The sequence below is a fragment of the Pollachius pollachius genome (assembly GCF_949987615.1).
Source record: "Pollachius pollachius genome assembly, chromosome: 4".
Classification (NCBI taxonomy): Eukaryota; Metazoa; Chordata; class Actinopteri; order Gadiformes; family Gadidae; genus Pollachius; species Pollachius pollachius.
In genome coordinates this window covers 34,133,741-34,157,477 of record NC_136937.1, presented here as the reverse complement: position 1 = coordinate 34,157,477, position 23,737 = coordinate 34,133,741, and the positions used below count along the sequence as shown (strand labels likewise).

The window sequence follows — 23,737 nt, the reverse complement described above, 5'->3', positions numbered from 1 at the left end:
CTGAGCCTCTAGTCCATCCTGAGCCTCTAGTCCATCCTGAGCCTCTAGTCCATCCTGACTCTGGGTCCTGATTTAGCCATTCCTTTGGTTCGATCAAGTTGCCCCGCGGGATGCTGGGACTTGTAGTTTAGCTGCAGACCTTGTGGGAGGCAGCTGCTGTTGTCGGGGGCCAGCTGGTAGCCATGGGAACAGAGGCAGGTGTGGGAGAGGTCCGCGGCCTCCAGGCAGAAGTGCTCACAGCCTCCGTTGGAGTAGAGGCAGCCGTTAAAGGTCCGCTCCTCTAGAGGTCAGAGGTCAGAGGGGAGTATGAGTAGAGGCAGCCGTTGGAGGTCATATTTAAGAGTATAGCGTTGTGTTGAAGGGTTAAGGGCTGTGTTTAAGGGTAAAGAGTTGTGTTTAAGGGTTTAGGGCTGTGTTTAAGGGTTAAGGGCTGTGTTTAAGGGTAAAGGGCTGTGTTTAAGGGTGAAGGGCTGTGTTAATGAGTTAAGGGCTATGTTTATGAGTTAAGGGTTGTGTTTAAGGGTTAAGGGCTGTGTTTAAGGGTTAAGGGTTGTGTTTAAGGGTTAAGGGCTGTGTTTATGAGTTAAGGGCTGTGTTTAATGGTTACAGGCTGTGTTTATGAGTTAAGGGCTGTGTTTATGAGTTAAGGGCTGTGTTTAAGGGTAAAGAGTTGTGTTTAAGGGTTAAGGGCTGTGTTTAAGGGTGAAGGGCTGTGTTTAAGGGTAAAGGGTTATGTTTAAGGGTAAAGGGTTATGTTTAAGGGTGAAGGGCTGTGTTTAAGGGTGAAGGGCTGTGTTTAAGGGTAAAGGGTTATGTTTAAGGGTAAAGGGCTGTGTTTAAGGGTGAAGGGCTGTGTTTAAGGGTGAAGGGCTGTGTTTAAGGGTTACGGGCTGTGTTTAAGAGTGAAGAGCTGTGTTTAAGGGTAAAGAGTTATGTTTAAGGGTTAAGGGCTGTGCTAAAGGGTAAAGGGCTGTGTTTAAGGGTAAAGGGTTATGTTTAAGGGTAAAGGGCTGTGTTTAAGGGTGAAGGGCTGTGTTTAAGGGTAAAGGGTTATGTTTAAGGGTAAAGGGCTGTGTTTAAGGGTAAAGGGTTATGTTTAAGGGTAAAGGGCTGTGGTTAAGGGTTCAGGGCTCCAGGGTACCTTTTTGGCAGGTGCGGCCCAGGTAACCGGGCCGACAGAGACAGGTGAAGCTTCTGTTCTGGGAGAGGCAGGTGGAGCCTTTGGCACACGGCTCAGACAAACACTGGTCCACCTCTGGGCAAGAACACACACTTTAGGGTACACACGCATACACACGCACACACGCATACGCACGCACACGCACACACACTTACACGTTCACACAAAATGGGTTAGGTTGGATCAGAAGTGAACTGAATGCTTCACAGATGTGAATGTACCTGCATACACCTTCCAGAAGGCATTCTGAAACAGAGTGACACCATCATCAGCCTCATCATCATCATCATTATCCTCATCATACTCATCATCATCATTATCCTCATCATACTCATCATCATACTCATACTCATTATCATCATCAGCCTCATCATCATCATTATCCTCATCATACTCATCATCATACTCATTATCATCATCATCATTATCCTCATTATCATCATCATCATCATCATCCTCACATTAGTATTACCAGTTGTTCAGAGTGACTAACACTAGTATTACCAGTTGTTCAGAGTGACTAACACTAGAATTACCAGTTGTTCAGTGACTAACACTAGTATTACCAGTTCTTGTAGTAACTAACACTAGCATTACCAGTTGTTCAGAGCGACTAACACTAGTATTACCAGTTGTTCAGGTTGACTAACACTAGTATTACCAGTTGTTCAGTGACTAACACTAGTATTACCAGTTGTTCAGAGTGACTAACACTAGTATTACCAGTTGTTCAGTGACTAACACTAGTATTACCAGTTGTTCAGAGTGACTAACATTAATATTACCAGTTCCTGTAGTAACTAACACTAGTATTACCAGTTGTTCAGGTTGACTAACACTAGTATTACCAGTTGTTCAGAGTGACTAACATTAATATTACCAGTTCTTGTAGTAACTAACACTAGTATTACCAGTTGTTCAGGTTGACTAACACTAGTATTACCAGTTGTTCAGGTTGACTAACACTAGTATTACCAGTTGTTCAGTGACTAACATTAATATTACCAGTTCTTGTAGTAACTAACACTAGTATTACCAGTTGTTCAGGTTGACTAACACTAGTATTACCAGTTGTTCAGTGACTAACAGTAGTATTACCAGTTGTTCAGGTTGACTAACACTAGTATTACTAGTTACTAACACCAGTTCTATCGTACCAGTGGCTCAGGGAGCTGGTAGATCTCCCGCGCCTCCTCGTACGAGCAGCGCTCCTCCAGACATTCTCTCTCCAGGTCGCCCGTCTTCACCTCCTCTAGGAAGGAGTTTGCCCGACGCGAGCGAAGGAGCACTGCACTAGCATCCCTCCTACTAGCGAACACTCCCCCTGAGCAGGGGAAGGAGTGAGAGGAGGTGAAGGAGGAGGTGAAGGAGGGAGACGAGGAGGTGAAGGAGGAGGTGAGGAGGTGAGGAAGGGAGGTGAGGGAAGGAGTGAGAGGAGGTGAAGGAGGAGGTGAGGAGGTGAAGGAGGAGGTGAGGAGGTGAGGAAGGGAGGTGAGGAGGTCAGGGAAGGAGTGAGAGGAGGTGAAGGAGGAGGTGAGGAGGTGAAGGAGGAGGTGAGGAGGTGAGGAAGGGAGGTGAGGAGGTCAGGGAAGGAGTGAGAGGAGGTGAAGGAGGAGGTGAAGGAGAGAGGTGAGGAGGTAAGGAGGTGAGGAAGGGAGGTGAGGAGGTCAGGGAAGGAGTGAGAGGAGGTAAAGGGGGGAGGTGAGGAGGTGAAGGAAGGAGTGAGAGGAGGTGAAGGAGGAGATGAGGAGGTGAGGAGTGAGATGAGGAGGTGAGGAGTGAGATGAGTGGTGAGGTGAGGAGTGAGGTGAAGAGTGAGGTGATGTGAGGAGTGAGGTGAGGTGAGGAGTGAGGTGAGGAGTGAGATACGGAGTGAGGAGTGAGGTGAGGAGTGAGATACGGAGTGAGGAGTGAGGTGAGGAGCAGACACTCACCGGGAGGGAGCGCGGGGCAGCAGGGGGCCGAGGCCAGCAGCAGGGTGAGTTGGAGGAGACGGCTCCGGGCAGATCGCTCGCCGCTCGGCGCCATGACGACTCTAGTGTGGTCAGAGACCGACCACGACACAAACACCCGCCGTCACGCACACACACTTTGACCCCGCCGGGCTCAGCGCACACGCTGTTGTGTAACCACCTTCCCTCACACGCACCACACGCTCTTTTGGATAAGCGTAACACAACACACACACACCAACAGGGTCACACTGCGAGCTGTCAGAGAAGGGCTTCGTTCATCCGGAAGAACTTTATTGAGACGACGGGATCAAACAACGTTGTTTATTGGATTAAAAAAGAATACATTCTGTTTATCAACAACCCATGGCTCCTCCCCCATCCTATAGGGGCTCCTCCCCCATCCTATAGGGGCTCCTCCCCCATCCTATAGGGGCTCCTCCCCCATCCTATAGGGGCTCCTCCCCCATCCTATAGGGGCCCCAGGACTCCGCCCCCCCCTTAGGGGCCCCAGGCCTCCCCTAGGGGCCCCCGGACCCCCAAGCCTCCAGGATGCGGGGGATGTACTCCAGAGCGTGGGGGAGGCCGTCCCTCCAGGCCTGGGGCAGGGGGCCCCCGCAGTAGGCGGCCCGGGCCCCCAGCAGGGCCCCCAGCGCGGCCCCGCGGTTGCAGTTCTCCCCTGAAACACGCAGTCAGCAGCGTTAGCCTAGCGTGAGCCTAGCGTAGCCTAGCATAGCCGCTATCATCGGCCACACTCATCAACATAACACACACACACAAACACACTCATCAATATAATAACACACACACATACACACTCATCAACATAATAACACACACAAACACATACACACATTCTCATCAATATAATAACACACACACACACACACACTCTCATCAATATAATAACAAACATATACACACACACACACACACACATCAATATAATAACACATGATCAATAATCATATCAGTCACTCACACAGACACACACACTACACAAACATACACACACGCACTACACACATACCCATACACACACACACACACACGAAAGTAGTCATGTGACATCATTTGACACCGGTCACGTGACGTCCGGCCATGTGACGTACCTCCACAGTTGGTATTGGCCAAGACTCCTCCCTCAAAGTCTCCGTGGAACTCATGGGCCAGGTAGAACAGGCTGCTGAGAGCTCCTATTGGTCAGATATGACAGGCTGCTGAGCTCCTATTGGTCAGGTAGAACAGGCTGCTGAGAGCTCCTATTGGTCAGATATAACAGGCTGCTGAGCTCCTATTGGTCAGGTAGAACAGGCTGCTGAGAGCTCCTATTGGTCAGGTAGAACAGGCTGCTGAGAGCTCCTATTGGTCAGATATAACAGGCTGCTGAGCTCCTATTGGTCAGGTAGAACAGGCTGCTGAGAGCTCCTATTGGTCAGGTAGAACAGGCTGCTGAGAGCTCTTATTGGTCAGGTAGAACAGGCTGCTGAGAGCTCCTATTGGTCAGATATAACAGGCTGCTGAGCTCCTATTGGTCAGGTAGAACAGGCTGCTGAGAGCTCCATCGGTACTTTATAAATTAAACAGTACATATAGAACCACACAGTAGAGCACTGCATTGTACTCAGAGGTCTATATAATACTACACCAGGGGTCGGCAACTGGCGGCCCGCAGGCCATAACTGGCCCGCCAGACAAAATATCTGGCCCGCCAGATTATTCCGAAGTTATATTAATTACATTTTTTTATTTTTTAGAATATCGAATATCTATATCTGTTAGCTTAAATGTAAAGAGCTGGATACAGTGAACTTTTTTTTCTTTAACAGCTGTTTTGGAATTTAAATGTATCAAATCGTGCTACTACTCCTGGAAGGTTCGAGACACACTCGTCACGGTCACGCGTAAGCTGCGAGGGGCTGAGCGGGAGTTAATGGAAACTATGAAATATTAAATGAAACAGAACCCCCCTCTATAGGCCTATATACAACAACCATGGCGACCCAACATTACGTATTTTTGTGTGATACTGCACGCAGAGAAAGGCAGGAGCTGTTGACAAAAGTCCACAAAAGATTTAAGACGCCAAGCTCTGAGACTTTGATGTTTAACGCAAGTAGAGTCTCTGATGAGGCTACTTCGCCTACAGCTCTTCTGACGGTGAGTAGGCTAGGAAACGGAGGTTTGTGTGTGTGCGCAGTCAGTCAGCACCCGCCGTGGTGTGGTGTGTGTGTGTGTGTGTGTGTGTGTGTGTGTGTGTGTGTGTGTGTGTGTGTGTGTGTGTGTGTGTGCAGTCAGTCAGCACCCGCCGTGGTGTGTATGTGTGTGTGTGTAGTGTTGTGTGAAGTGTTTTAACAATGGTTGGCTGCTTCTTTAGCTGCGCACTACTGCCCTCTCTCCAGCATCAGGCCTTCCTACACTGCCAGGCCGGTTCGGTCGAGGCTTGGCACGCCCGGCGATTCCACCGTCTTATCTCAAGTTGCCTGTGTAAAGCCGAGGGGGTCAAATCCCCCGTTCGTCACGGCGCAGGCTTTCTTGGTTCACTGGAGAAGGCGGGGCTGCGCACGGAGTCTAGACCTCTTTAGAATAATTTGAATATTCCCGTTTTATTTTTATTTTTTATGAATGAAGACACATGCAAGAATAAGTTGACGTCTAAATGTAGGCTATGAACGCGATTAACTATTTACAAGTGCAAAAACGCCAACATATTCTTTATTTTGCTGACCACTTTTTTATCCCAACAAAAGCCTCGTCAGGACAGTTCCCCTGCGTCTCTCTCGTAGATCGCACCATCTTTCAACGTCTTTGTTTAATACGACTGCATCCCCTTCTCTCACATGATCAGCAGCTCGCGGATTTCACTTTCTCTCCTGTTAGAACTGCTCATGATGATATCTCTGCGTTGTGGAGACAGTGCAGCAACACCTCTACCCAACGTGATCAGGCATGACATTTACGTGATTAGGGCATATACTTGTTTATATGTACGTCTTTTAAGAGTCATCTAGTGCTTGGTAGGCATATGACTAAGCCAGCTGACGGGCCTGCGTTGCAGTTCCAGATGCACTTTCATTAATCAATTCCTTGAACTAGCCTTTGATAATGTTCTGGCCCGCCACCTACTGGCTGGAAAAGAAATTGGCCCGAGGCCAAACTTAGTTGCCGACCCCTGTAATACACAGTACAGAGAGAGAGACAGAGAGAGAGAGACAGACAGACAGACAGACAGACAGACAGACAGACAGACACAGAGACAGACAGAGATACAGAGACAGACAGGCAGGTAGGCAGATAACCATACAGTACGAGAGAGACAGACAGACAGACAGACAGACAGACAGATAACCATACAGTATGAGAGAGAGACAGACAGACAGGCAGACAGACAGTACCTTTCGTGTAGCATGCCATGCCCAGAGTCTCCACAGCCTTCTGATGAACCCCCAGCCTCTCCTCAGGGGCCAACCTGACACACACACACACACACGCTTTAAAACCAGGTAAACTATTGCTAGTGGACTGTAATGGTTGCTAGGGGACAGTACTGGTTGCTAGGGGGGCGCTACTGGTTGCGAGGGGCGGTACTGGTTGCTAGGGGCGGTACTGGTTGCTGGGGGGATGCTGGTTGCCAGGGGGGACGCGGGTTGCTGGGGCCGGTACTGGTTGCTAGGGGTGTTACTGGTCAGTAGGGAGTTGCCGGGTGTTGCTAGGGGCGGTACTGGTTGCTAGGGGTTGGTGCTGGTTGCCGGGGGCGGTGCTGGGTGTTGCTAGGGGCAGTGCTGGGTGTTGCTAGGGGTGGTGCCGGGTGTTGCTAGGGGCAGTACTGGGTGTTGCTAGGGGCGGTGCCGGGTGTTGCTACGGGCGGTGCTTGGTGTTGCTAGGGGCGGTGCCGGGTGTTGCTACGGGCGGTGCTGGGTGTTGCTAGGGGTGGTGCCGGGTGTTGCTACGGGCGGTGCTGGGTGTTGCTAGGGGCAGTACTGGTTGCTTCGGGCGGTGCTGAGTGTTGCTATGGGGCGGTGCCTGTTGTTGCTAGGGGGTGGTGTCGGGTGATTGTAGGGGGCGGTGCCGGTGGTCGCCAGGGGCGGAGCCGGTGGTCGCTAGGGGCGGCCCTCACCTGGCTGCCTGCCGGCTGTAGGGCCCGCAGGCCCCCCAGGCGTCCAGCAGGGGCCCGCCGAGGGCCCGGCGGGCGGCGTGCTGCAGGCTGGCCCCGTGGAGGGTGGCGTGGAGGGCGCGGGCGTACAGCTCCACGTAGCGTGGCACCCCGGGGTGGGGGTGGGTCAGCCGCACCATGGCCACCGCCGCCGCCACCTGGGGCACAGACACAGGCTCAGACACGGGCTCAGACACGGGCTCAGACACGGGCTCAGACACGGGCTCAGACACGGGCTCAGACACGGGCTCAGACACGGGCTCAGACAGGGCTGGCGGCTCATCGGAGAAAGATCGCGATTTTAGCGTCAAACAATCACAAAACTAATATAATTGAGTTTTCGATTGTTTTATTATTTATATATTTTCATCAAATGTTTTATAGAAAGTGCAGAACAGCTGGGCACATATCTGTACATTATTTTAGATTTGAACATTTTCTATATGAAGAATAAATACAATGTTTTCAAATTCAGAAATAATCGTTTGAATAATCGTGATTTCGATATTGACCAAAATAATCGTGATCATGATTTCTTCCATAATAGAGCAGCCCTAGCTCAGCCCCGCCCACACGCCCAGCGCAGCCTGGGGGCGCGGCCTCACCGCCTGATCCTCATTGGCTGAGGCCGACAGCAGCACGAAGGGGATGACCATGGGCAGGCAGCCAATGGCGTCCAGCTGGCTGTCAGGCGACGAGCCAATCAGCTTCTCAGACCTCTGCTCCGCGAACTCCAGGACCTGGAGAACAAAACGTCAGTAGAACCAGTGGAACCAGTACAACCAGTAGAACCAGTAGAACCAGCAGAACCAGTACAACGAGTAGAACCAGTAGAACCAGCCGAACCAGTACAACCAGTAGAATCAGCAGAACTAGCAGAACCAGCTGAACCAGTAAAACCAGTAGAACCAGCAGAACCAGTACAACCAGCAGAACCAGTACAACCAGTAGAACCAGTACAACCAGTAGAACCAGTACAACCAGTACAACAGGGAGCAGACTGGTGGTACTGGGCAGCTCCCAGTAGGGGAGGGTCTAGGTCTCTGGGTGGGGTCTAGGTGGGGTCTGGGTGGGGTCTGGGTGGGGTCCTACCTGGTCTGGGTGGGGTCCTACCTGGTCTGGGTGGGGTCCTACCTGGTCTGGGGAGGTGGGTCTGGGTCCCCTCCAGTCCGAGTAGAAGCTGCGGTGGAAGGACTCTGCGTAGGTGTCGTTGTGCGTGCGGGGGGTGGTCAGGAAGGCCACGTAGTCGGCCAGCACGGCCCCTCGGGCCCCGGGGTCCCCCGGGGGGTCCGGGCCCTGGGCCAGGACCAGCGCCGCGCGCAGAGCACAGAGCGCATTCAGCGTGTTGTCACCGGCAGCCATGCCTGAGCAGACCAGAGCAGAGGAGCACAGAGAGATCAGAGAGAGAGAGACCAGAGCAGAAGAGCACAGAGAGATCAGAGAGAGACAGACCAGAGCAGAAGAGCACAGAGATCAGAGAGAGACAGACCAGAGCAGAAGAGCACAGAGATCAGAGAGAGACAGACCAGAGCAGAAGAGCACAGAGAGATCAGAGAGAGACAGACCAGAGCAGAAGAGCACAGAGAGATCAGAGAGAGACAGACCAGAGCAGAAGAGCACAGAGATCAGAGAGAGACAGACCAGAGCAGAAGAGCACAGAGAGATCAGAGAGAGACAGACCAGAGCAGAAGAGCACAGAGAGATCAGAGAGAGACAGACCAGAGCAGAAGAGCACAGAGATCAGAGAGAGACAGACCAGAGCAGAAGAGCACAGAGAGATCAGAGAGAGAGACCAGAGCAGAAGAGCACAGAGAGAGACAGACCAGAGCAGAGGAGCACAGAGAGATCAGAGAGAGAGACCAGAGCAGAGGAGCACAGAGAGATCAGAGAGAGAGACAGACCAGAGCAGAGGAGCACAGAGTAATCAGAGAGAGAGACCAGAGCAGAGGAGCACAGAGAGATCAGAGAGACAGACCAGAGCAGACGAGCACAGAGAGATCAGAGAGACAGACGGACAGACAGGCAGACAGGCAGACAGGCAGAGAGAGAGAAGAGGCAGACAGACAGACAGACAGACAGACAGAGAGAAGAGGCTGATAGACAGACGGGCAGGCAGACAGACAGACAGACAGACAGAGAAGAGGCTGACAGACAGACGGGCAGACAGACAGATAGACAGACAGACAGAGAGAAGAGGCTGACAGACAGACGGGCAGACAGACAGGCAGACAGACAGACGGAGAGAAGAGGCTGACAGAGGGATGGGCAGGCAGACAGACAGACAGAGAGAAGAGGCTGACAGACAGACGGGCAGGCAGACAGACAGACTGAGAGAAGATGCTGACAGACAGATGGGCAGGCAGACAGACAGACAGAGAGAAGAGACTGACAGACAGATGGGTAGGCAGGCAGACAGACAGACAGAGAGAAGAGGCAGACAGACAGACAGGCAAGCAGACAGATAGACAGAGAGAAGAGGCTGATAGACAGACGGACAGGCAGACAGACACAGAGAGAAGAGGCAGACAGACAGACGGGCAGGCAGACAGACAGACAGACAGACAGACAGAAGAGGCTGACAGACAGACGGGCAGGCAGACAGACAGACAGACAGAGAGAAGAGGCAGACAGACAGATGGACAGACAGACAGAGAGAAGAGGCTGACAGACAGACGGGCAGGCAGACAGACAGACAGAGAGAAGAGGCTGACAGACAGACGGGCAGACAGACAGACAGACAGAGAGAAGAGGCTGACAGACAGACGGGCAGACAGACAGACAGACAGAGAGAAGAGGCTGACAGACAGACGGGCAGACAGACAGACAGACAGACAGACAGAGAGAAGAGGCAGACAGACAGACGGGCAGAGAGAAGAGGCTGACAGACAGACGGGCAGGCAGACAGACAGACAGACAGAGAGAAGAGGCAGACAGACAGACGGGCAGGCAGGCAGACAGACAGACAGAGAGAAGAGGCAGACAGACAGACGGGCAGGCAGACAGACCCTGGTGGTAGTGGACCCCTCCCCCTGTCCTCCAGAAGGCCAGCTTGTCGTGGAGGATGACCGTCCCGACCACGTCCGGACCGCCCCGCGCCGGGGCCCAGGAGGACCGCCCGCTGCCCGCTGGGGACCACTAACCAGGTTAACCAGGTAACTACCCACCGGGGCTGCACAGGGTTATGGTTAACTAGGAGGACTACCTTAACTAGGTTAACTAGGCTAACAAGGCTAACGTACCGGGGTTGGACAGGGTTATGGTTAACTATGTTAACTAGGCTAACATAACTAGGTTAACTAGGCTAACATAACTAGGTTAACTAGGCTAACATAACTAGGTTAACCAGGTTAACTAACGTACCAGGGTTGGACAGGGCCAGGATGCTGGAGGGGTGCCGGCCCCTGGGGGCCCTCAGACCGCTGATCCAGCCTTCGAAGTCGCGGTGGATGTGGCGCACGTCGTAGTACCAGTGGACGGGCATGGAGAGGGCGTCGCCCGCCGCCAGCCCCCACAGAGCCCCACCCACCGGCCCCCGCATGGCCAGACCCACCACACCCCCAGCCACAGTGGGGAGGGGGAGGGGGAGGGGGAGGGGGGGAGGGAGAGAGAGAGGGGGAGGGGGAGGGGGAGGGGGAGGAGGAGGGGGAGAGAGGAGAGAGAGAGGGGGAGAGGGGGAGGGAGGGAGAGGAGGAGGGGGAGAGAGAGGGGGAGAGGGGGAGGGAGGGAGAGGAGGAGGGGGAGAGAGAGAGAGAGGGGGAGGGGGAGAGAGGAGAGAGAGAGGGGGAGAGGGGGAGGGAGGGAGAGGAGGAGGGGGAGAGAGAGGGGGAGAGGGGGAGGGAGGGAGAGGAGGAGGGGGAGAGAGAGGGGGAGAGGGGGAGGGAGGGGGAGGGGGAGGGGGAGGGGGGGAGGGAGAGGGGGAGGGGGAGAGAGGAGGAGAGGGGGAGAGAGGAGAGAGAGGGGGAGAGAGGAGAGAGAGAGGGGGAGAGGGGGAGGGAGGGAGAGGAGGAGGGGGAGAGAGAGAGAGAGGGGGAGGGGGAGAGAGGAGAGAGAGAGGGGGAGAGGGGGAGGGGGAGGGGGAGGGGGAGAGAGGAGGAGAGGGGGAGGGGGAGGGGGAGAGGGGGAGGGAGAGGGGGAGGGGGAGGGGGAGAGGGGGAGAGAGGAGGGGGAGGGGGAGAGAGAGAGAGGGAGAGGGGGAAGGGGGAGGGCGAGTTAATGTGAGGAGGAGAGAGAGGAGGAGTTCAGGTGAGGAGGAGAGAGAGGAGGAGTTCAGGTGAGGAGGAGAGAGAGGAGGAGTTCAGGTGAGGAGGAGAGAGAGGAGGAGTTCAGGTGAGGAGGAGCTGTTGGCCATTCTGGTGAAGGTAACAATAGAACAGCAATATGAGTATAAATATACAAATACACAAATAGACAAGGTACTAGTGTATATTCTGGGGGGGAGAGGTCCTTTCTTGTTAATGTCTGTCAATATTACCTGATCATACATGGTGAACTCTAACCAGTGTGTCATAACCAGTGTGTTATTATAATCAGTGTGTCATAACCAGTGTGTCATAACCAGTGTTTTATAACCAGTTTTTTATAACCAGTGATCGATTGACCAACATTGTAGATTTTACTGATTTCTTGTGTTTTAGTCACACAGCTCACTTTAACAACACAATCATAATAATCATAATAATAACATACCGGTGTTACACCTAATTCTGCGACCCACCAAAAAGTCTGACCCCATGGGACGCTGTTGCACATTTTCTGTAACATGCAAGCAACACGAGTTTGAAGTAGACTGGCATGAAGTCGATAAAACGGTGTGCATTATAATAAAAACATGAATATAGCATAAGATCTCCCCCCACCCCCTCACCTTGTTATTTGCAATGTGCTTAATAAATATAATTGATTTTATTAGCATTTAACAGACCCATACAATGGATAGGGCGTTGAGTACGGTCCATCGCCGTTGCTTCTTCCCCCATAAAAAGCTACAGTCAGTGTTGAATTAGTTGATTTACCTTTGAGCATTTCTTATTATAGGCAACTGTGTAAAATGCTGTTTAGTATTAACGTTTGTATCAAGAAAAGAAAGACACGCCCCCTGGGGTCACACTTTTCGGTGGGTCTCAGAATTCGGTGTAACGCCGGGACCATAAACTTAATAATAATAATAATAATAATAATAATAATAATAATAATAATAATAATAATAATAACAATAATGCTAATAATAATAATCATCATAATTATAATCATAATTATAATGATCATAATAATAAAGTAAGTGACAGTAGAATAAAATGCTATAAAATATTGAATTAACACCCATAACGATCTCACCTTCAACTCCAGGTGTCGGCAGATGCTTTAATATTAAGCGAGCTCTTAAGTGGTGGACGGGTTAAATTAATCCTTTAAGTTAAAGTGAGTCCTGAAGGAGGTGACCCAACATGGACAGTCCGCTCCGAGTGTCACGACGGGTTTCCACTCCTTTAAGAGCAGAACGAGGGGCAGAAGGAGAATATGTAAGATGCGCTTTTTGCTCATTTCATAACTGCGTCTAAAACACGCCCACTACGGGGTCAGGGAAGGCTCAACCACAAACGCGTTTCGCGTTTGTGCCTTTCCCGTTGCCGTAGTGGGCAACGGGGGAATCGTAGGGAGCTCACTGTTTCCGTAGTGAGCGTGTTTTAAACGCCATATTTACACTTGTACAATTTACACTTGTACAATTTACACTTGTACACTTGTTGCAATAGTGTGTAGCACCTTATTTAGTCCATGTGGTTCAAGTTAAAATAAGTGTAGATATCATGAATGTTACTTTATAAATCATACCAAATGAAAGCTACTAATAAGGCAAAATAGCGGAACTGGCGGGAGCGGCGGAGGCGTGGGTGACGCCATGACGACAGCGGAACAATAACAACGCGGGGCATTGTGGGGAGAAAAAAGTAAACCGGAGGTATTGTGGGTAAAATAGTGGCAAATGAATGAAAAGCTGAGTACAACACACGCTGTTCATGGAGGACCGGGGAAGACCTCGAGCGGCACTCAGTGCACCTTCAGGAGGAGATCAGGACCTGAGAGACATGGACCAGAAGGCTTCTGGTGAGAAGAACATCTCACTAATAACATCTCCTCTGGTGAGACGGACCTCTCACTAATAACATCTCCTCTGGTGAGACGGACCTCTAACTAATAACATCTCCTCTGGTGAGACCAACCTCTCATTAATAACACCTCCTCTGGTGAGACGGACCTCTCACTAATAACATCTCCTCTGGTGAGACCAACCTCTCACTAATAACATCTCCTCTGGTGAGACGGACCTCTCACTAATAACATCTCCTCTGGTGAGACGGACCTCTCACTAATAACATCTACTCTGGTGAGACGGACCTCTAACTAATAACATCTCCTCTGGTGAGACCAGCCTCTCATTAATAACATCTCCTCTGGTGAGACGGACCTCTCACTAATAACATCCCCTCTGTTGAGACCAACCTCTCACTAATAACATCTCCTCTGGTGAGACGGCCCTCTCACTAATAACATCTCCTCTGGTGAGACGGACCTCTCACTAATAACATCTCCTCTTCTGGTGAGCCAAACCTCTCACTAATAACATCTCCTCTGGTGAGACCAACCTCTCACTAATAACATCTCCTCTGGTGAGACCGACCTCTCACTAATAACATCTCCTCTGGTGAGACCATCCTCTCATTAATAACATCTCCTCTGGTGAGACGGACCTCTCACTAATAGCATCCCCTCTGGTGAGACCAACCTCTCACTAATAACATCTCCTCTGGTGAGACGGCCCTCTCACTAATAACATCTCCTCTGGTGAGACGGACCTCTCACTAATAACATCTCCTCTTCTGGTGAGCCAAACCTCTCACTAATAACATCTCCTCTGGTGAGACCGACCTCTCACTAATAACATCTCCTCCTCCTCTGGTGAGACGGACCTCTAACTAATAACCTCTCACTAACATCTCCTGGAACATGTCATCATATGTGAATCTGGGAGCAGGCCCTCAGCGTGTGTGTGTGTGTGTGTCCTCAGTGGCGCGGATGTTCTGGGAGCGGTCGGATGTGGACGGGGTTCTGGACAGAGTGTGTGGATACCTTGAGGGACTGCGGGGCCGCTTGAAGGGCCAGACCGCCACGCACACAGGTACCTGTCTGTCTGTTTGTCTACCTGTCTGTCTGTTTGTCTCGTCTGTCCTCATATCTACCTGTCTGACTGTCTGTTCTATATGTTCTATGTGTTCTATCTCTGTAGACTATGTGCAGGCCCTCAGGCTGGTGCGGCTGGTGGAGGCGGGGTCAACCCCCAGGACCGCTGACTCCTCCCCCATTCATGATGTCATCAACACAGGTCTGAAGGACTCAGCTCTACACCCTATCTGTGTGTCGGGTGGAGGAGGTGGTGTAGTGATACACCACCTCCTCCATCCCCTCCAACCTCTGTGTGTCTGGTGGAGGAGGAGGAGGAGGTAGAAGGAGTACTGATCCTCTTCCTGGAGGAGGTCTGCAGGCTCTGATCTGTTCTCTCCTCCTGTTGGCTCCAGGGGTCCTGACCAACCCCCTCTCCCCCAAGGAGGAGGAGGAGGAGGAGGTGCTGTCTGCTGAACAGCAGGAGCAGCATGTGTCTGGCCCTCAGGTCCTCTACCAGCCACACCAGTGCACCGAGGTAACGGCTTCATAACATAACCCCACCGCAAGACACCCCCATGGGATTACTCCATCCTACGTGGTGGTCACGTGACCATCGTGGGTCCATCATGTGCTGGTCATGTGCCCCCCCCAGGCCTGCGTGCCCAGCCTGCCCAGGTGCAGCCAGCCCTTCTGGGGGCAGAACCCCCTGAAGGTGCCCTTGCTCTGTGGCTTCAGGAGGCTCGGCGGGCAGGAAGTGACCTCAGAGGACCTCGTCTACATCACCCCCTGTGGACTCTGCCTACGCAGTCATGACGACGTGATGCGTTTCCTGTTTGCCACAGGGAGCTACGACGTCCTGCAGGTGAGAGCCGGTGTTACCATAGCAACCAGGACCATCGTCCTCACGTATAAGGTATAAGACCAGGTGCCAGTTATATTAGTGACCAGCGACCGGTTATATTAGTGACCAGCTGTGTTTAGACCAGGTTATATTAATGGAGGTGTGTTTAGACCAGGTAGAGGTGGTGTAAAGGTGTGTCTAGACCAGGTAGAGGTGGTGTAAACTTTACACCACCACCTTTAACACTTTTACACTGTAAAGGTGTGTTTAGACCAGGTTAAGGTGGTGTGGAGGTGTGGTCCCAAGCTACAGGTGGTGTAACGACCTGTCTGCGCCACCAGGTGGAGTTCTTTACCTTCAACGCGGCGGTGCGGCTGGACCCGCCCCTCGCGGCAGGGCCCCGCCTCCCGGAGCTGGACCTGAGCCGGGGCCTGGAGCCCGCCCCGGTGGAGCTGTGCCCGGGCGCGGCCGGGGCGCAACCCCGCGACTTCCGCTACCGCAAAGACCGCTGGCCACATGGCTGCTTCCTGTCGGCGCGGGCGCTGTTCCACACCTGCTGCGACTGTGAGGACGGCTGTGAGGACGCCGCCCGCTGCGCCTGTAGGGGGCGGTCCGCCGGGGCGGGGGGCTACGCCCACCACAGCCTGCCCCGCCCCCTGGAGGCAGGGTGAGGCTACACCACAACCTACCCCTGGAGGCAGGGTGAGGCTACACCACAACCTGCCCCCGGTGCGGTTGTGAGTGGTCTCCTGTGTGCTGGTGGAATGGGGCCCCTGGTGCGGCTGTGAGTGGTCTCCTGTGTGCTGGTGGAATGGGGCCCCTGGTGCGGCTGTGAGTAGTCTCCTGTGTGCTGGTGGAATGGGGTCCCTGGTGCGGCTGTGAGTAGTCTCCTGTGTGCTGGTGGAATGGGGCCCCTGGTGCGGCTGTGAGTAGTCTCCTGTGTGCTGGTGGAATGGGGCCCCTGGTGCGGCTGTGAGTAGTCTCCTGTGTGCTGGTGGAATGGGGCCCCTGGTGCGGCTGTGAGTAGTCTCCTGTGTGCTGGTGGAATGGGGCCCCTGGTGCGGCTGTGAGTAGTCTCCTGTGTGCTGGTGGAATGGGGCCCCTGGTGCGGCTGTGAGTAGTCTCCTGTGTGCTGGTGGAATGGGGCCCCTGGTGCGGCTGTGATTAGTCTCCTGTGTGCTGGTGGAATGGGGCCCCTGGTGCGGCTGTGAGTAGTCTCCTGTGTGCTGGTGGAATGGGGCCCCTGGTGCGGCTGTGAGTAGTCTCCTGTGTGCTGGTGGAATGGGGCCCCTGGTGCGGCTGTGAGAAGTCTCCTGTGTGCTGGTGGAATGGGGCCCCTGGTGCGGCTGTGAGTAGTCTCCTGTGTGCTGGTGGAATGGGGCCCCTGGTGCGGCTGTGAGTAGTCTCCTGTGTGCTGCAGGCTGGTGGAATGCGGCCCCTGGTGCGGCTGTGAGCGGGCGCGCTGTCAGAACCGTCTGGCCCAGCGGGGGGTCAGGGTCCGCCTCCAGGTGTTCCAGGGCTCCGCCCACGGGGGCTGGGGGGTGCGTTGCCGTGACGACCTGGACCAGGGCACCTTCATCTGCACCTACGCCGGTAAGAGGACCGACCCCCCCCCCCCCCCTCCCTGCCCCCGGGTACGGGGTCCTGTTACCATGGAAACCATCAACCTCCCTCTGCCTTTCGCTCTCAGGGCTGGTCCTGAGGAAGGGGCGTGACCCAGAGCAGGCTCCGCCCCCGGGGGGGTTGGGGGCGGAGCTCCCGTCAGACGACGATGTGGAGGTAATCACTGAGTGGCTGGTCCCGCCCCTGACAGACGGGGCCCCGCCCACCGTAGCCCCGCTGCATGTCCCGGTCATCCAGAGACCGTCAGAGACCCCCCACCTGACCCCTCCCATAGCCCCCCAAGAGTTCCTACAGACCCAGACCCTACAGACCCAGACCCTACAGACCCAGACCCTACAGACCCAGACCCTACAGACCCAGACCCTACAGGCCCAGACCCTACAGGCCCAGACCCTACAGACCCAGACCCTACAGGCCCAGACCCTACAGGCCCAGACCCTACAGGCCCAGGAGACCCAGACCCTACAGGCCCAGGAGACCCAGACCCTACAGGCCCAGCCGAACCTGGACCCAGAGCCCCCGATTGGGGCCGGCCAATCAGCCGTGCGGAAGGAGCCGGTTGCCTTGGCGACCGTTGAGCACAGATTCCGGGCTCCACCAGTGAGGAAGAGGAAGAGAGAGGAGGAAGAAGTTTACTATCTTGATGCCACCAAGGAGGGCAATGTGGCTCGCTTCCTAAACGTAGGTCTGCTGGTCTCTGCTGTCTCTATTCGTCTCTACTGGTCTCTTCTGTCTCTATTGGTCCCTACTGGTTTCTCTCTCTCTCTACAGCATAGCTGCCGTCCGAACCTCTTCACCCAGAGTGTCTTCACGGACACCCAGGACCCCGCCTTCCCCCTGGCTGCCTTCTTCACCTCCAGGTCAGAGGTCACCCTGTTCACCTGTTGGTGCCTGTTCACCTGTTAGTGACTGTTCACCTGTTAGTGACTGTTCACCAGGACCTGTTGGTGCCTGTTCACCTGTTAGTGACTGTTCACCTCTTAGTGACTGTTCACCAGGACCTGTTAGTGACTGTTCACTTGTTAGTGACTGTTCACCTGTCGGTGACTGTTCACCAGGACCTGTTAGTGACTGTTCACCTGTCAGTGACTGTTCACTTGTTAGTGACTGTTCACCTGTCGGCGACTGTTCGTCTGTTGGTGACTGTTCACCTGTTGGTGCCTGTTCACCTGTTAGTGACTGTTCACCTGTTGGTGCCTGTTCATCTGTTGGTGACTGTTCACCTGTTAGTGACTGGTCACCTGTTAGTGACTGTTCACCATGACCTGTTAGTGACTGTTCACCTGTCAGTGACTGTTCACTTGTTAGTGACTGTTTACCTGTCAGTGACTGTTCACTTGTTAGTGACTGTTTACCTGTTAGTGACTGTTCACCTGTCAGTGACTGTTCACCTGTTAGTGACTGTTCTTAAGGACCTGTTAGTGACTGTTACCCAGGACCTGTTAGTGACTGTTCACCTGTTAGTGGCTGTTCACCTGTTAGTGACTGTTCACCTGTTAGTGACTGTTCTTAAAGGGGACATCTCATACCACCGGGTGTGAGTGTGATTAGCCATTACAAGCAGGTTTGAAAATATGCAGCATTGTGACATCACAGGTTGGCGTGTCCATCTATCCGTCACACATCTAGATGGACACGCCCACCTGTGATGTCACAATGCTGCACATTTTGAAAACGGCTTGTAATGGCTAATCACACTCACACCTGGTAGTATGATATGTCCCCTTTAAGGACCTGTTAGTGACTGTTACCCAGGACCTGTTAGTGACTGTTCACCTGTTAGTGACTGTTCACCAGGACCTGTTAGTGCCTGTTCACTTAGTGTTAACATTTTGTTTGTTTGTTTGTAGAGTAATCAAGGCCGGCACCGAGCTCACCTGGAAGTGCTCTCCGGACACAGGAAGTTCTTCTCAAGGACAGGAATTGGCGTGCCAGTGTGGGCATGAGGACTGCGAGGGTGTCGCCAACGGCAACCAGGCGGTGTGTGAAGTGTGTGACGCGCACGAGGGCGTGCACGAGGGTGTCTGCGGGCCGGAAGCGTGACGTCACATCACACCGTTCACCAGAACCAAACGTTGTTCTTTTACATTTTTCTACGATCCCACGTTGTATTAAAAGGTTTCTACAGTCGACCAGCCTGCTGTCTGTCTGTCTGTCTGTCTGTCTGTCTGTCTGTCTGTCTGTCTGTCTGTCTTACCACACCATGGGACCGCCGCTCACTTGTTAGGGTTACTGTAGTGTGAGATTATGACTAGAAAAGTGGGTCGGCCGTGGTAGTTAGTGAGAGGACTGTGGTAGTTAGTGAGTCGGCCGTGGTAGTTAGTGAGTCGGCCGTGGTAGTTAGTGAGAGGGCTGTGGTAGTTAGTGAGTCGGCCGTGGTAGTTAGTGAGTCGGTTGTGGTAGTTAGTGAGTCGGTTGTGGTAGTTAGCGAGTCGGCCGTGGTAGTTAGTGAGTCGGCCGTGGTAGTTAGTGAGTCGGCTGTGGTAGTTAGTGAGAGGGCTGTGGCAGTAGGTGAGTCGGCTGATTTTAATAATTTCTCAGTTTTAATAATCCTTCATTTGAATACCAAGGTGAAATTTGGTATTCTTCAGGGTATTGCAAATATAATTTAAGCATAAAAATACTTTACTTCAATACTTTTTGTGCTTCATTTCAAGTATGTTTAACGTGTACTTTTAAAAAGTGTACTTCAATTCACTCAAAATAAATGTACAAATTCTGCAATGCTTAAAGTGAAATCGCACCAGTGGCGGCTGCTGGCCTTTCAAAGAGGGGAAGCTCATTTTCGGCCTACATCATATAAATTGTCAATTTATTTATATGTAAATTATTCTCTCTGTTCCTTTTCAAGGGAATGCTCTGTTACCCTGTCATACCAACTAGCTGTCTTTTCCAGTGACTTGACCAGTGTCCCCTCAATGGCCAGCAGAGCTAGGCTGCTTGAACGGCCTTGGCCCATGTGTTACGGGTGTAAGACTTGAGCCGCTTTAAACAGGAGAAGCTCCTTTCTACACCTGCAGATGTTGCTCCAATTGTTGCCACTAATGAGAACACTTTGTAAAGCTGGGGCTTTGCACTGTCCAACTCCATGTCTTTAAGGAACACCAAGGAATCCCACAGCTTTCCCCTGTCACCCTGCAAGCCCTGATCTGAATTCAGGACTTGAAGTGCAGACTTAAGGCCCCCTGAATCAAAGTGATAGCCAACTACCAAAGCGACATTAAACTCGAACAAGGAAATGTGGGAATTCTGTTAGACTGAAACAAGTAATTATGTGTGAAATGTACGATGAAAATTGTCTGGCAATTTCGCCCAGCAAATGTCGAGCAATAGGTTGCAGTTGTCTTTGAAATCGCTTGCAAGATCCGCGATGGGATCGAGGATTAAGAAGCTCCGGTGACGTTATATGGTTCAAAATTGCTGTCAATGAAACGGCAACTCAGTCTTTCGCAGACCCTCCAATCATCACGCAGAAGCCCAGCGTCCAGGCCAGCCCACTCCTCCATTCACCCCCAGAGACGCTGAGGGCCACAATCGCAGCGTTATCCAATGACCGTCGACTTTAGACGGACTAAAAACAGCTGTTCTATACAGCCCCATTGATGTCGATGGACGCTGTGCTTCAACAGGCAAATGCATCACTGTGACGCTAGATTAAAAAAAACGCACAATGTCTCTGCCGCAAAGGACCTAGGAGGGCGCCTGAGGTCCAACTTGCGATGGTCCTTACTAACCCCCCCCCCCCCCCCAGGATCTTTTGCGGCACCCTGAACACGGAGACCACGTCCACGGTCGCCACAGTATTGTAAATTGTAAAAAATATATACTCAATTGCTTTACTTATATGTATATAATATTTAATTATAGTGTTAATTTAGTGAGCTTATGAAAAGCACACAGGTGATCCGGTTCAACCCTCCGGTAGATCCCATGGGACATATGAGATCGTAAAATATGAATGGGTTTCAATGCAGAGAAAGTAATTATTTTCTGGTTTTAGTCTTTATATGACCCGGATTACACATATGTTGTTTGTGGATTTAAATAAAACAAATGGTCATGTCAAGAGTTTGACCGTTTATTGTGAAATTGTTCAGTTAAAGGCTGTAGATAGAACACAACGAGAAAGACTACATGGCTCGTATGTGACGTCACGCTCCCTGCGACTGGCGTGGTCCAGAGTGATGGCTGTAACGTAGCGGCGACGCTTCCGTTGGACTCCGTTTTCTGCCGCCTACTTCCGGGGTATGGAGCCTCGCATAGTTCCTAAAAAACGGCGTAGGAGATCATTCATTTATTAACTTCTGAGCTAAGCGCATTAAATAGCTGCCTCTTTTGAATTGTCAACTGTCTGTATTGTATCAAAGGCCCTTTATGAGGCATATACTGATATTTATTTGTATATGCACAGCGTAATTATGTATAATTTTATCTTTGTAGACGACTGATTGCCTGCTATTTTGTTAGCTCGGCTTCGCCATCTGTGAAGGTATCTCCGGGGGTAAATTGATTAAATTGCTACCTCTTTTGAATTGTCAACTCTCTATATTATATCAGAGGGCCTTTATGAAGCATATGCTGATCTTTATTTGTATGTGCACAGCGTAATTATATGTATATTTTATCTTGGTAGACGACCGATTTTCAGTCATTGCCTGCTAGTCAGCTCGATTTCGCCAGCTTTGAAGGTATCACTGCACCAGAAGTTAAGTAGTGAATCTGACAACTTTTATTTAGTTAGTTATGATGTAGGATTACTAGGATCAATAAGGTTGGTTAACGACGGGTTTAATCTGCTGAACCTGACGGTGTTAGCTACGGTGTCGGAGTACTGTATGTCTGATGCTATAGCTAGTAGAAATAAGGTTGCTTTTGTTTAATTATACCTTGAAAAGGCTGTTGGATTACATAAATGAATAGAAATTATTCCACGCAAAATATATGCCATAACGACGAGCTTTCAAATGTTATTACACAGACAGTAGTGTCATTCTTTTTTTTCATAATGTAAGCTTCTGTCCACCCCTTCCCCAACTTGGCAGCAATTTGTCCATGTGTGGGGAAACTCATTGACCTACAGACTATTCAAGGTCTTCTGATTATTTTCACTCTCCTGCTGGTGGCGGCGGCTGGTGCTGGTGATGGTGGCTGCTGGTGCCGGCAAACACTGCTGCTGCAGGTCGCTGCTGCTTGAGGCGATGGCTGCTTGAGCTGGCTGGTGGTGGCGAAGGATGGTGGTGTCGACTTCTGCTGCTAGTGGTGGCGGCTTGTGCTGGCGACGGCGACTGCTGCGATTGTTGTCCTTCCTTTCGACCTGATGCACTATACTATCCTTAACCTCAGCCTGATGTATGTGGAGTATTTTCTTTGTTTATTATTAACTTATAATATTCCTGTTCCTTAACTTTGTTCTTGTTTTACAAGTTAGATATACGCGCACACCTGTTTACACATTTGTTGTTCTTGTTCCACACATGACTACCTTTTTTTTATTTATTATTTATTGTATTTATTTATTGATACCCCCTGGCTCTACTTTGCTGTTCTTGTTCACTTACTGTATGTTTGCTTCGTTGTTCTTAAACCTTGTTCCCACTTGTTTTTGGTTCCACTAACCTCAGCCTGATACATGTGGAGAGAATTTTTTCTAAACACTCAGCATCTCAAACACTGGCTCCAGCTTTACATGGTGCATCCTCCTTTGCAGCGTGCAGATGTTAGGCAGTGGAATCTACATTTGCTGGAGGGTTTTATAACCAGTGGTCCATTTTACTTGTATTGCTTTTTTAATTGTCTCCTTTCCTCACCGTATTCATCTCTTAACAATATTCATCCCTGTTCCTTCACTTTGTTGTTTTTCAAGTTGGATGCACACACACACACACACACATTGTTGTTGTCTCACCCATTGTTTAATATAAAAAATACTATTTCATTCATCCAACACTCATTTGTTATTCTTCAATATAAGTGCTACTTTGTGTATGGCTTAGTCTTAAAAGTATCATGGTTGTGTGGTCAGCCCCTGCCTCATCAGAAGAAGTTGCCTGGAAACTAAATGAACTGTCGCTACTCTGCTTTCTCAATCGCTCTCTGACCACGGGTAAGTGAATCGCAATTACAAGCAAAATCAAGGAAATTCAATAGTCCAGTTGCGACTGAAAAATAAACATCTTGAATCGTCTTTGATTTCAGAACAGATGTAGTAAGGTTAAAGTTAAGGTTAAGCCACTAAAGTCAGTAGCCTAGTGCTACCCATGCTAACACGAAAGTGAAGCTTTCCCTCAAACTTAAAAACGTATCTAAGTAGCTTTCAGTTGTCACCCTACCACTCCAAATGTAAAACTGACATTTACAAATATGCAACAATAGTCAGAAAAGTACTTGGGTATGTTTTTTAATTTATATTTACTATTCAATATTGCAATCGCTGCAGTCAGTCCCATTGAAGAACGCGGCAGCGCGGCGTGTTTGGAACTATACAGGCTGACATGAACCACGTGACCACCCTGCCGGCGAGATCAGAGAGTGTCGAGTGCCTCTCCACATGCCCCGACTTGTAATGGTTCTCACCTCTTTCGATGCTGTTATCCTCCCTTTGGAAAAAAAACGGGTGAAGTGGAGCAGAGCGATGTCTGGAACCAGAGTGGTGGTGACGTGTGTCATTCGCGTCGAGAGCAGCGAAGAGCTGTAGTTCACAAAGCGGCCTCACACAGAATCTAACAGTACCAAACTTCTTCGCGATGAATTGTAGTTTTCTTTGCATGATAAAATATAATTTGATTCCACAAACAACATATGTGTAACCCGGGGCATATAAAGACTGG

At 51.2% G+C, this 23,737-nt stretch overlaps 4 protein-coding genes across 20 annotated transcripts in view; 1 reads left to right on the top strand and 3 right to left on the bottom strand.

Annotated features, from left to right (window-relative positions):
• The window catches only part of LOC307075097 (uncharacterized protein), a gene marked incomplete at both ends in the record, with an annotated part of 16,927 nt that extends 13,719 nt beyond the window's left edge, over positions 1-3,208 (bottom strand). The window contains 5 exons of the mRNA XM_079735602.1: positions 140-280; positions 1,142-1,255; positions 1,402-1,426; positions 2,338-2,504; positions 3,115-3,208. Of these exons, the coding sequence (XP_079591728.1) occupies positions 140-280; positions 1,142-1,255; positions 1,402-1,426; positions 2,338-2,504; positions 3,115-3,208 (541 nt within the window). The remainder of the gene's footprint in view (positions 1-139; positions 281-1,141; positions 1,256-1,401; positions 1,427-2,337; positions 2,505-3,114) is intronic.
• LOC307074772 (NACHT, LRR and PYD domains-containing protein 3-like) overlaps positions 1-23,737 on the bottom strand; it is a 408,596-nt gene that overhangs the window by 142,081 nt on the left and 242,778 nt on the right. The gene's annotated exons all lie outside the window — the stretch shown is intronic.
• On the bottom strand, positions 3,654-10,823 carry LOC307075096 (uncharacterized protein; the record flags this gene model as incomplete). Its single annotated transcript, XM_079735601.1, has 8 exons — positions 3,654-3,811; positions 4,245-4,328; positions 6,528-6,601; positions 7,250-7,443; positions 7,891-8,025; positions 8,420-8,649; positions 10,291-10,410; positions 10,646-10,823. 8 exons carry the CDS (start codon positions 10,821-10,823, stop codon positions 3,654-3,656), a joined length of 1,173 nt encoding a protein of 390 aa, XP_079591727.1.
• Positions 12,960-19,156, top strand: setdb2 (SET domain bifurcated histone lysine methyltransferase 2). Of its 2 annotated transcripts, XM_079735113.1 has the most exons (10): positions 12,960-13,390; positions 14,352-14,462; positions 14,571-14,666; positions 14,860-14,981; positions 15,099-15,308; positions 15,629-15,954; positions 16,708-16,880; positions 16,978-17,591; positions 17,682-17,770; positions 18,761-19,156. In XM_079735113.1, exons 1-10 carry the CDS (start codon positions 13,303-13,305, stop codon positions 18,951-18,953), a joined length of 2,022 nt encoding a protein of 673 aa, XP_079591239.1. In that variant the 5' UTR covers positions 12,960-13,302; the 3' UTR covers positions 18,954-19,156. The 2 variants fall into 2 exon arrangements, with proteins under 2 accessions (XP_079591239.1, XP_079591238.1); XM_079735112.1 differs by having other exon boundaries at positions 16,978-17,770.